Consider the following 10,850-nt stretch of genomic DNA (forward strand, 5'->3'; position numbering starts at 1 on the left):
ATCTGCACTGGACTAAGAATGGGGCATTTCAAATGCATGACCTATGTACTTTTACTATAACACAAGCAACAGACAGGGACAGGAATGCTCTCAGTGAGGGGTGGTCCTTGTCCAGCAAGATCAATTCCTACACCCCAGACAGGGCCAACTGGGGGATAGCTAACCCATGATGCCCAGCACACCTGACATTGATTCAAAGCACTGTGTCTGATGGAGCCATCTTCCCAACACCAAATGGTAAATCCAACGAGACAGTTTCACTTCTTTTCAGTCACTCTGAATACAGAAACAAATCTCACTAAGGTAACTAACTCAAAACTTCAATAATATTTTCTTTATTTACAAGTTAGAATCAAGAGAAAGAAAAGATAGTCCAGGGGGCCAAATGGAGAGGTGACTCAAATCCCCAGGCCCCAAATGGAGTAGAAGGAAAAGGGAAGAGTAGAAAAAAAAAGTCAACGTAAAAAAAAAGGAGCTCCCTCTTCTTCCCTCCCCATGGAGGCTGGAGGGAGGGCCATGGCCCTCCCTCCTCACAGCCTCACCTAGCTTAAATAAATTAAAACCTCAAAACAGGGCCCTTAGAAGTGAACAGGACAGCGATGGCCTTAGATGGCCTTGTGCCAGGCCTATGCCCACTCCCACCCATACCCTTGCCCACCCCCATCATCCTGAACAGGGACACTACACCCAAGAGGTCGTTCCCCAAAGGGCTAGCAGTCAGTCTGGTTCTGTCCGTGTCCCTGCATCCTCCCACTGCAGAGCCAGCTCTCCTATGGAGGGAGATGAAGAAGTGTCACAGCAAGGGGACAGTGGTGGGAAAGGGTGGTACAGGGGTCCGGTCCTGCGGAGCCTTCCTGCCCCATCTGGCCTGACCCCTTAGCCTGAGTCTGAATCGCTGGTGTCTGAAGAAGAGGACGACGAAGACGAGGAGCTGGAGTCTGAGCTGGAGCTGGAGGCGCTGAGCCGGGACACTGCGACTTGCTGTGCAGATGAAGACTCTGTTTTCTCGCTCGCTGCACAAAAGAGTAACATTTGTCAACAGAACATGCGCCTAGCGACTGAAGTGGGAAGAAGGCAGAGTTCCAGCAGTCTGCCAGCACTCAACCTTCTTGGGTGGTTTTTTGGTGGAGTTAAGTGCCCACTGACATCCTGCAACCCGCTCTCTCCTAGTTCCCGCTTTTTCTCCAAAGCTAGCTCTTCTTTGTGTCTTTCCCACGGGCTTCTTAATAGCTAGGAGGAAAGGGCAAAGGACTCATTATATTGCCTTTAGCCACCAAGAACTTGCCAAGTTTCTTTCCATTCCCTGAATATGAAGCCAGCCCACGATCCAGTGTGGCCTGTCACAACACCACCTCCCTTTTCTGCTGCCCTCACGAACTGGAGAGCTGTGTCAAACGATGGCCCTCCATTTGATACTCACTATAGGGCTTCCGGGGTTTCTTCCGAAGGCAGGATAAAACGTATCGCTCAAGCTCTCTGAGTGTGGATGGCTTGAGTGTTTCAAAATCAATCTCGATTTCTTCTGGATTAGAATCACGTAAAGAGGGTTCCCTGGCTTGGATGACTATGTAAACTCGACCCAACTTCTCCCCAGGTAGTTTTGTTGATATCCAGGCTTAAACGGCCTTCTTTCATCATAACTCATGGGCCTGCTTTCTTCCTCCTCCTCCGAATCATAACCAGTGGGCAGGACAGGCGGGGCTGTCTTTTGGGCCTTTTTAGGCAAACCTATGGGCAACAAGAAAATTGCTATAAGTTCACCAGATGCAGAGGCTGACCTACACAACACCAAGACTGTCTTAAATACCTCACTTGTGCTACTTCCTCCAGAAGTCCCAAAGCCAGGGTGGCCTAGCATAGCAGAAATGCCCACCCCCAGCTTTCTTAGATTTCTTGGGCTTGAAGTGGTCGAGGTGCCCAGAGACCCTTGTCATCTTTCATCAATCCCAACTCGGCCCCGATGTTTCTCTGCCTTCCGTTTCTTCTTTTTCTCCTTTTTTCTCTCTCTTCCGCTTGGGCTTTAGATATTGGGCCTTGGGATAGGGCAGCCAGTTGTTCATGTACTGCCCGAAGCTACACAGGACAAAAGACAATAAATTAAGATCAAGAAACAATTGTGTTAAAAAAACACACAGTTTCAAAGTTCTTACCCAACCAAAACCCAAGCCTAACGAGATACCTGCTCCTGCAGCTCTGCCAGGCGATGAGCCCTTTCTTCCTCTGAGTCGGAGCTCTCACTCTCTTCCTCCTCCTCCTCTTCATCATCCCTCCTCCTCCTCAGAGGAGCTCTCGCTGCTACTTTCCTCACTCGAAGACTCTGAAGAGGATTTGGCCAAACCAGGAGGCAAGGAGGGTCGGGTAGACGAGCCCGGGTAACGGCCCTGGTTCCAGGGGCTCATCTGGCATCTTGGCATAGCGGAACTCAAACACATCCTAAAAACACAGGTGGGAGACAAAACTTGTTTAATTGCCCAGTCCCTCAACTCATCAGCTCCAACTTGAAGAATGGCCAAGTTTTACACATTTTCAAACATACAGCAAACTACCGGGTATGTGTAAACAAGTCACACTCACCTGTAACTTTCTGTGCCATGGCCACAACATCGTGGTCAGGAGGATTGTACTTATAGCAGTGTGGAGAACATGAGTCGCACATCAGCAGCGAACTCCTGTGCATCTCGGTAATCACGATTCTCCATCTTCCGCTGCGAAGGAGGCAGCATGAGAAGCTGCACAGCAGAGACTCATCTTTCCCTGCCAACCCCGAACTCAAGAGCAGCCCTCTCTTGGAACAAACAGTGGTGGATGACCTTAAGGTCTGTGCCCTGGGGCTCAAGTTTGAAGTCCAAGGATTTGGGGTAGGTTTGAAGAGAGATCTACGTCTAGAAAGAAACATTTCTAAGTGACCAAGGCCATCTCCCACATCACATCTCCCTAACCCGACTCTTAGAACTGCTGAAATCTTATCCTTACCGCAAGAAACAAGGACTTGAATGTGACCTTCTTTCTGCCTTGTACAGTTTTGTAATAGCAAGACACCCAGAATGAAAATCTACTAAGTGCCCATAAGGAGACATGGGTATTGCTTTAGGTTCCCATCACTGCCTGAGCATCCCATCTGCCCCATGCAGTGGGTACCTTGACAGTGCTGAGGTCCATGGGATGCTTAATGATGTCATGGTAATCGTGAAGGCCAAGAGCAGAAGCATCCACTGGTTTATAGAAAGGCCAGGCATAGGCAGCATGCTTCTTCGAGAGCAACTCCTTCAAAATGCCATTGCAGTGCTTTAGCTGTTCTGACAGCTTTCCTTTCTTAGAGCTCTGGTGTTGCTGCTGCGAGTCAGGCAAGTCTTTTCGTGGGGGTTTGATTGGGCGACCACTCTCTCTACGCATAGGAGGAAGCCGCGCTGCCTTTGGCTCAAGACCCCCAGGAGGACTAGCTGGGGAGCCAGGAGCCAGGATGGCTGTAGGTGTTGGGGTGGTAGTATCTGCTTTCCGTTTAACGCCCTTTTTCTGTAGAAAGGTGAGGGACGAGGTGGGTCACTCCAGGTCCATTTCTTTTAACACCTTCTCCTCCCAGGCGCCCAAAACAATCTGATATATTACCTTGGCAAGGGGCTGAGCTGGAGGAGCTGCTTGATACAGCGAGGAGTGGGGGTCCAGCAGAATGCAGGGACTTCAGAAGGGGAGCAAGAGATGACTGATGGGTGGGGAATGTTGAGGACAGTGGTAGGTATTTCCAGGTGGTGGTGTATACAGGGCTGTATGCGACACAGAAGAAACCGCAAGGCACCTGATGGGCACCGGTAATACTGCCCTGCAGTGCTAGGAAGGGAAAAACGAACATAGGTTTCATTCATTCTCATCTTTAGTCAGTCACCTGTTATAGCTTTCCCTATAGCTAGGCCACACGTAGGGCCCCGTATCTTCTTACCTGCTAACTTGGCCCCCTTCTTATGGCTGTTCTTAGGGATGGTTACCACAAGCTCTTGTTCCTCTTGTGGCATAGCTGCCACTTTCTGTAGGAAGATCTTCTCCAGTGTCTGCGCCATCAGGACGATGTCGTCGGTGGGCTGCAGGAACAAGCACACAAGTTACCATCTCTGCAGGACTCCCAGCCCCAGGGCACCATGCCTTCCTGATCACCACTGCAAGCACAAGGCAGAGCTGATAAGTTATATATCCCGCTCTTCTCAGGCCTCCAGAGCTTTGAGAAACATATCCTCTGTAACTCCAGGGCACTGCTGTCTAAGGGCAGCGGCGTGGAGGTCAGGCTCTCCTAGGACCTTGAAGACCTGGACACTATTTCCAGCAGCACTAAAACCACAAACAAATGCACTGCCTCTTGCAAACATAACATGAACACTTCAAAAAGCTGACAGCCTACCTTGTTATAAATGTAACAGTTGGTAAACATTGTATTGAAGTCCTGCATACACTCCGAGGCAGCCCAGTAGTAATTGTTTTCAAGTCTCCTCTTGATAGTACCCATGTCCATAGGCTGTTTTATAATCTTGTGGTAATCCTAAAGAAAGATACGCCAGGTCAAAGCCATGGAAAATGCCTATTCTAGGGCAACTACTGGCAGGAATGACAGACACACACCTGCACGCACACCCTAGCCACTAAGGGAATATTTCCCACACTGCGGCCCCAATGAAACTATGGGTCAGAAAAATTAAGAGTAAGATCTTTTAATTCCCACTAGGAAGTCCCTAATACCTTTCTCTAGCCACCCACCTCCCACCCACTCTGGAAGCTTCCCATCCTGTGACATTACCTCTGGGGATGGCTATCCATGGGCTGCATGAGGGAAAGGAAGAAGCTAAGAATTTTGGCCACCGTGGTCCTCTCCCAACCAGGGGTGGGAATCTGTAAAATGGAGCCAGGGCACAAAAGTTAAGGAAGGGACACATGGAGGGCAAAATGAGAGATGCCAAGATAGAGATAACAAGCACAAAGGACCAAGAATCCAGAACTCTGGTGGCTATTTGTCCTCAAGAGAATGGGAGCTCCCTAGGGGCCGCAGCACCTACACTAGGTAGCCCACACCCCCAATCACGCGCTCCTGCTCACCCCCACACCTGCCCCAGCCCACCCTCTCACTCACCGGCAGACCCAGCTTCACAGCGTCCACAGGCTGCCGGAAGGGCCACGCAAACTGGTGCTTCCACAGGGCCTTCATCACCACCTTGTGCAGGTACTGCAGCTGGTTTGTCACCCGCCCTGGCTTTTTGGGATTGGACACCTCGGGGGGTGGTGGGTTGGCAGGGGTCAGTTGTAAAGCTGGTACAGAAGCCATCGTGGGGCTCTCAAATCCCTCATATAGCAGAGAAGGCTTTCGAATCCTTTTCCCTGGTGCTGCTGCCTCTGGGCCCAGCCCCAGTGACCCTGCATTCCCTTCCCCAGGGAGCCTGCAAAAAGGGGAAGCAGAATTAGATGTGGTGAAGGCATGAAAGATGAAAAAGTTGCTAACTCGCAGTATGCATCCCTAAACTCGGGCTCTGGCTGTCTGAGGTTCACATGAAAATAAATCGCAGGGAGAAATCGACTAACTCCCAATAGCTGTTCCCATCTCCATCCAGCTCTTACATCCTCCAGTTTCAGGAGCTAGTTGGTTAAAATAAACACAAAAACCAAGATGTCACATGACAACTCAAGCCTTATGGGGAGGAATCTGAAGCAAAATAGGTGGAGCTATGAAAGCCAAGCTTCATCCTCGCTAGGGACCTAATGGTTGCCATGGTGGTTCAGACAGAGAAGCCAGTGAACAGAGGAAAGAAAAGGGGTGGGAATAAACTTCATAAACACGACACCTAAGAATTCATCTTGGTATGTTTTGCAATCTTCGAGTTAAATAAAAGCCAGTCTAACCCAAAGACACAAGGAAATATCGGCCAGACCTAAAGGCTTCCCTAAAACAAGTCTCCTTCAAATCACACCCCGCAGTCAAGGTCAGGAAGCCCTAATTTTGATAGCACGTCCCGCTACAAAGTATCGCTAGCAGCTCCAGCGGCAGGAGACCGAAGGCCAACGGGGGCGCGGTGGTACTCTAACCAGGTGTTCCCTAGTGCCCGCGACACTACACCCAGAGCTCATTGTTTACATCCGCAGAGGAGCACTGGGCCAACCCTTCGCTCCATCCATCCATCTCCTCCCTGAACGAAGCTCGGCGGTACCCAAACACACCCACCGCCACCGAAAAGAAGCGCCGGTCAGAGAAAGGTTTATCTACGCAGCCAAGAACCAAGCCTCCGGGGGACCGTCTCTACTCCGTGGGAATCCCGCTAACAAACCCTCAAGCTGTCACCATGGCAACTACGGACACTGAAGTGGGCGAGACCCCCACAAACACGATGACAAAGTCAAGGCTGAGCCGCGCACAACCCCCACCCAGCGGTCCGACTAGGTCTGGCCGAACGGGCCTGCGGCCGCAGCAGCGCGAACACCGCCAGGCCGCTCCGACGCAGTACCTGGGCCGCCGCCACCGCTCCAAAACCGTCGCAGCCCCCTCCGCGAGCTCGCGTCAACAGCTGCGGCGCGGCAGCGCGCCCGCCCCGAACGCCGCCCCCCTCCCACCCCGGCCGGCCGGCCGGCGGCGCAGACGTACTTGTGGGGAGTCACGTTCTGCAGCATCTTGACCTCGGGGAACCGCCGCTCAGCCGCGTCAAGTCCGGGTGGCCTCGGCGCCGCTCACCGCCGGGCCCAGCATAACCCGGGGAGCGGGGGAGAGGCCGCGCTCCCCGGCCCTCCCGACGGCAGCCTCGCCGCGATCGCGGTCTCCTGCGCCGCCCTCCGCGCAACTCCGGCAGCTTGGCGCGCTCCGCAGGCGGCGGCGGCCGGAAAATGGCGGCGGCCTCTGCCGGCCGGCGTACAATCTGCAAACCCCGACAGTCTCCGATCCGCGGCACCGCCGTCAATTCCGCCCGCTGCCGGTCTACCGGGGCCCCGTCTTCCTGCCGCGGCCGCCGGGGGCAACGAGCGCTGCGTCAGATCTCCGATGGAGGCGGATGAACACCGAGAGGGGCTTCAGAGAGCCGCCGCCTCCATCTTTGAAATCCTCCCGAGGGCGGAGTGGAGGGGTGGACAGACTCCGCGGGCGGGGCGGGGCCCGAGAAAGGGGAGCTGCGGGGGCTTCTACGGGGTCTGCAATGCCCGCCGGGGCCGGCCGCGGGCGGGGGCTGAGGCCATTTGCAGGCGGATGGACGCGGATTGGCTCGCCGGCCCGCGAAGCTCTGGGTCGGCAGGCAGGATCCTCCAGCCCGTCCTAGACGCTGCTCCACTCCAGCGCGAAATGGCGCCGCCGAGCCCCGCGCCAGCGCTTTATATATAGTCGGAGGGGCGGAGCTTCGCCGCTCATGCGCGCCACCCGGCTGGCGGCGGCCCCCGCCCCCTCCGCGCGTGCTCGCTCGCTCACGCGCGTGAGGAAGCAGAGGCTGGGAGGCCGGGCCGCCTCTTCGCGGGAGCTGCTCCTATTGGTTCGCTCCGGGGTGACGTCACAGACTCCATTTCCAAGGCGTCCATCGCCCGGCAGTGGAGTGCCGCAGCGAGCCAAGGCGAAGGGCAGCCCGCCATGTCTCCCAGCCAGTTGGCTGCGCTGTGGCTCGGCGACTCCCGGGAGCGAGGGAGGCCGAAGGGCGTGCGGGCGCCGCGTCTCCCCACCTCCAGGTCCCGCCGGGTCCAGGGCTTGCAGGCTCGGGGCGGCCGCCGATCGCCCGGGGCAGGCTGGTCGCGCCATCGCGCCTCCGCCGTCGGCGGCGCGGGGAGGGAGGGGTCGCGCGGGCGGGGCCGGCGGGAGGCTGCTGGGCCGCAGAAGAGAACCTGAAAAGAGGAGGACAGACGCCATCTTAGGAGCAGCGGCCTGCTTTCCCGCAGCCCCGCGACGCAGTCTAACGTTGCTAGGCTCGGCACGCAATACCCTCGCCTCCCCCGAACCGGCGCCATCGGGACAAAGGCCAGGCGCTGCTTAAACACCAGCCCAAAAGAGCGCGGCCAGCCCGGGTTGCCCCGCGGCGAGCGATCCCCGGCCTCTGCCACCTCACTCGCACCGCCTGCCACACAAGCCCACGGCATCCACCTGCCCTGAAACCCTACCTCTCTCTTTCCCCGCCGGCGGCGGCAAGCGCCGCGCTCCCAGGGCGAGCAAGCGGCTCCTCTGTGCCCCCTCGCCCTCGCGTGGGCGCACGGACGCCCCTCCACCCATCGGCCGGCGGTCCTCCCCACGAGCGCTCTTCGCACCGGCAGCGCCAGGGAGGAGGGCGAGCCGAGAAGCGGCGGCGCCGCTCTGCAGCCTCCCCCTCCTTCCCCCTTGCTGGCCGCCTCCGAGGAGGGCAGGAGCCATTTTGGTGAGCGCGTCTCGCCCCCTCCCCCAGGCTGGACGGGGTATCTGGGGACCAAGGGACTCGGGTAGCAATAAACAGCCCAAGGTCAGCTGGCTGGAGCGGCTGGTGCCCCCCGCGGGAAGTCAAGGGTTGCCCGCCAGAGGCCACCTGAGCTGCTCCCCAGCCCCTCCTCGTCCCCTGGGAGACTCGTGTGCTCGTCTGGGCAAGGAAGTGAGAGTGGGTGAGGGGCTGCAAGGCAGGCGGGTTCCCCCTCCCCGAGTCACCCTCCCTCCACAGGAGCCCTCGACCTCGAACCTCGGTTACTGCATTTAACATGGCGGCCAAGCTGCTGTCTTCTGGGCCGCCAGGTTAGCGCAGACCCCGGCAGGGGAAGCGCGCCTTGGAAGCGGGGCCCCTCCACTCCCCGCCAGGGCCCAGGCCCGGGTCGCCCGAGTGCGCGCGGCCCCGCCCGGGCGGCTGCGGCGAGCAGGGCAATGACACAGCAACTTTGCAGGCGGCTCCCCTCCCCCTAGCGGCCCGGCCTCCAGAGTGGCGTGCCTGCGCCTGGGCCGCGCGCGGGTCGGGACCCGGGCCCGGCAGGGGTGGGGTGGGGGTGGGGACAAGCTCGGGAGCTGGGAAACGGCGGGGCTTTAGGCAAAGGACGGCCAGACGAGGCTCCCGCCGCCCCGCATTCCGGAAAGTCACCGGGCCCAGTGGCTCGCAGCCCTCCCTGCCCCCACATGAGTCACAGGGGAGGCTGCTGCTGCAGCTTAGTAATTTGGAAAGTAACTCTCTCCTTTCCCATCCCCCGCAGCGCACAAGGAGGCGACTGTTGCGGGAGGGGGGAGGGAGGGAGGTGGCGACACAGCACGCCACCCCCAGAAACCCTAGACCTCGCACCGGAGGGCCGTTCCGGTCCCGAGCGAGCTCCCCACCCCTTCCGCGTTCCCCCCCCCCCCCCCGCCCAGCACCCACCCCAAGGCAGACCCGGCAGGGCCCACGAAGGCAGGTGGCTGCCACAGTAGGCCGCACAGGCCGTGTCCGCGTGGAAAAGCACACACACTCGCTAAGGGTCGAAGCAGTGCCTGCAGCACGCCATGTGACGGCGGCGAGCTTGCTCCCCTCGACACAAAGGGCTCCCCGGGGAGCGGGGAGCCGGGCGCCAGGGACGACATCGGTTGCACCAGCCAGCTGCCAGCTCCAGCTCGCGCTCCCACGGGCCAGCACCCCCCACTTGGCCTCAGCCCGCAGAAGGGACCCCCTCTCAACCTGGCTGCAGGTTTCCCGGACCCCCAGGGGACCAGAGAAGGGTGCACAACGCCACCCTCGCCCCCTTGTGCCCTCCGTGGGTACGTAGGCACGAGGGTTGGCCATTCCCCTCCCCCCCAGTGGCCCTCTCGGGCTGGCCCCGGTCCCACTCCCATTGGCTGTCAGGTGTTTGAAAGACAAGTCTCCCCCCATCCTCTCCCGAACCCCAAGAATGCGCCCCACTCCCCACCTTTAGTTATGCATTGATACGACGGCCGGCGTCCCCGCCCCGGGGAGCCCCTGCTCACCTGGATCCAGGAGCCACGGGGGGGGGGCTTCAAAGTCGCCCTCGGTCCGGCCGGGGGGGAGCACGGAATCCGGGGTGTCAACCCCCCCGGAAGCCGAGGCGGCGTTGGGGGAGGGGGCGTCGCCCCCGGCCCCTCCCTTCCCTAGCCGCTGGGGGTGGGGGAAAGCATCGGGGGCCGCGCCAGCCACGTCGCAGCACTACGCGGACTGGCTGGGCCGGGTCACGTGTCTGCTCCCCCAACCCCCCCCACGGCCACGAGGGCGAGTTTTCCGAACGTTTCCGAACGCCCCCGAGGGCCGTGTACGGGGTCCCGGGGGCTGCGCGTGCCCAGGCCTGTGTCCCGAGACCCCAGGCCTCGCTGCCCTCGGCCTCCTGCGCACCTGCGGTCGACCCCTTCCCCCCCACTCGCCTCTCGGTACGGGTTCAGCATGGCTGCCACAGCCCCCGAACCACTCACAGCGCAGGCGCAAGGGTGTGACCGGACCGGGCGGGGGGTGACGGAGAGCCGGAGTGCGCAGGCGCAGGCCGCCGCTGCGAGCCTCCTGGGCGGGCTGGGAGCGCGCGATGGGTGGGGCGGGAGCGCGCGTGCTCGTGGCTCGGCGGCCTTTTCCCCACCGCGGCGGGATCGGTACTTCCGGCCGCGGCCTGGGGCGGTGCCTGGCGCCTTCAGGCCGGAATGCGCGCGGCCCCGGGCCCGGGCCCGGGCCCGGGCCGTGGACCTGGCTGCTGGGCGGGCCTCCCTGAAACGGTGGGGGTCTCCCGGATGAGCTCTGTCTGACGTTTCAATCGGGAGTGGTGGGGTTTCTCGAGTCCCTTAAGCTGCTTTTCTCTATGGACTTGCAATACCTGAATTCTGCCTTCTGCGAAGTTGCCACCATTTTGCTCCATCCGATCTTGTGCAGGTAGACCTTGTGAACAATGCTCCCCACTGCGAAATTTGTTGCCTCTTTTTGATCATGGTTCTTTCCTGACTT

The 10,850-nt window shown here is 59.0% G+C and overlaps 1 protein-coding gene across 1 annotated transcript; it reads right to left on the reverse strand.

The window, feature by feature from the left end:
• Positions 1-319: 319 nt before the first annotated feature.
• On the reverse strand, positions 320-10,285 carry Brd2 (bromodomain containing 2). Its single transcript, XM_038343210.2, is given in 27 exon segments — positions 320-1,009; positions 1,101-1,137; positions 1,140-1,203; positions 1,205-1,230; positions 1,421-1,601; positions 1,603-1,623; positions 1,625-1,871; positions 1,873-1,898; positions 1,900-1,935; positions 1,937-2,017; positions 2,020-2,073; positions 2,180-2,267; positions 2,269-2,360; positions 2,362-2,433; positions 2,582-2,635; positions 2,637-2,705; positions 3,139-3,513; positions 3,607-3,636; positions 3,638-3,691; positions 3,693-3,740; positions 3,742-3,786; positions 3,788-3,825; positions 3,935-4,073; positions 4,388-4,525; positions 5,111-5,414; positions 6,611-7,821; positions 9,878-10,285. Coding segments are annotated over 26 exon segments (2,478 nt in total). The 5' UTR covers positions 6,637-7,821; positions 9,878-10,285; the 3' UTR covers positions 320-876.
• Positions 10,286-10,850: the final 565 nt, after the last annotated feature.

The sequence above is a fragment of the Arvicola amphibius genome, chromosome 9 (assembly GCF_903992535.2).
Source record: "Arvicola amphibius chromosome 9, mArvAmp1.2, whole genome shotgun sequence".
NCBI classification, from domain to species: domain Eukaryota; kingdom Metazoa; phylum Chordata; class Mammalia; order Rodentia; family Cricetidae; genus Arvicola; species Arvicola amphibius.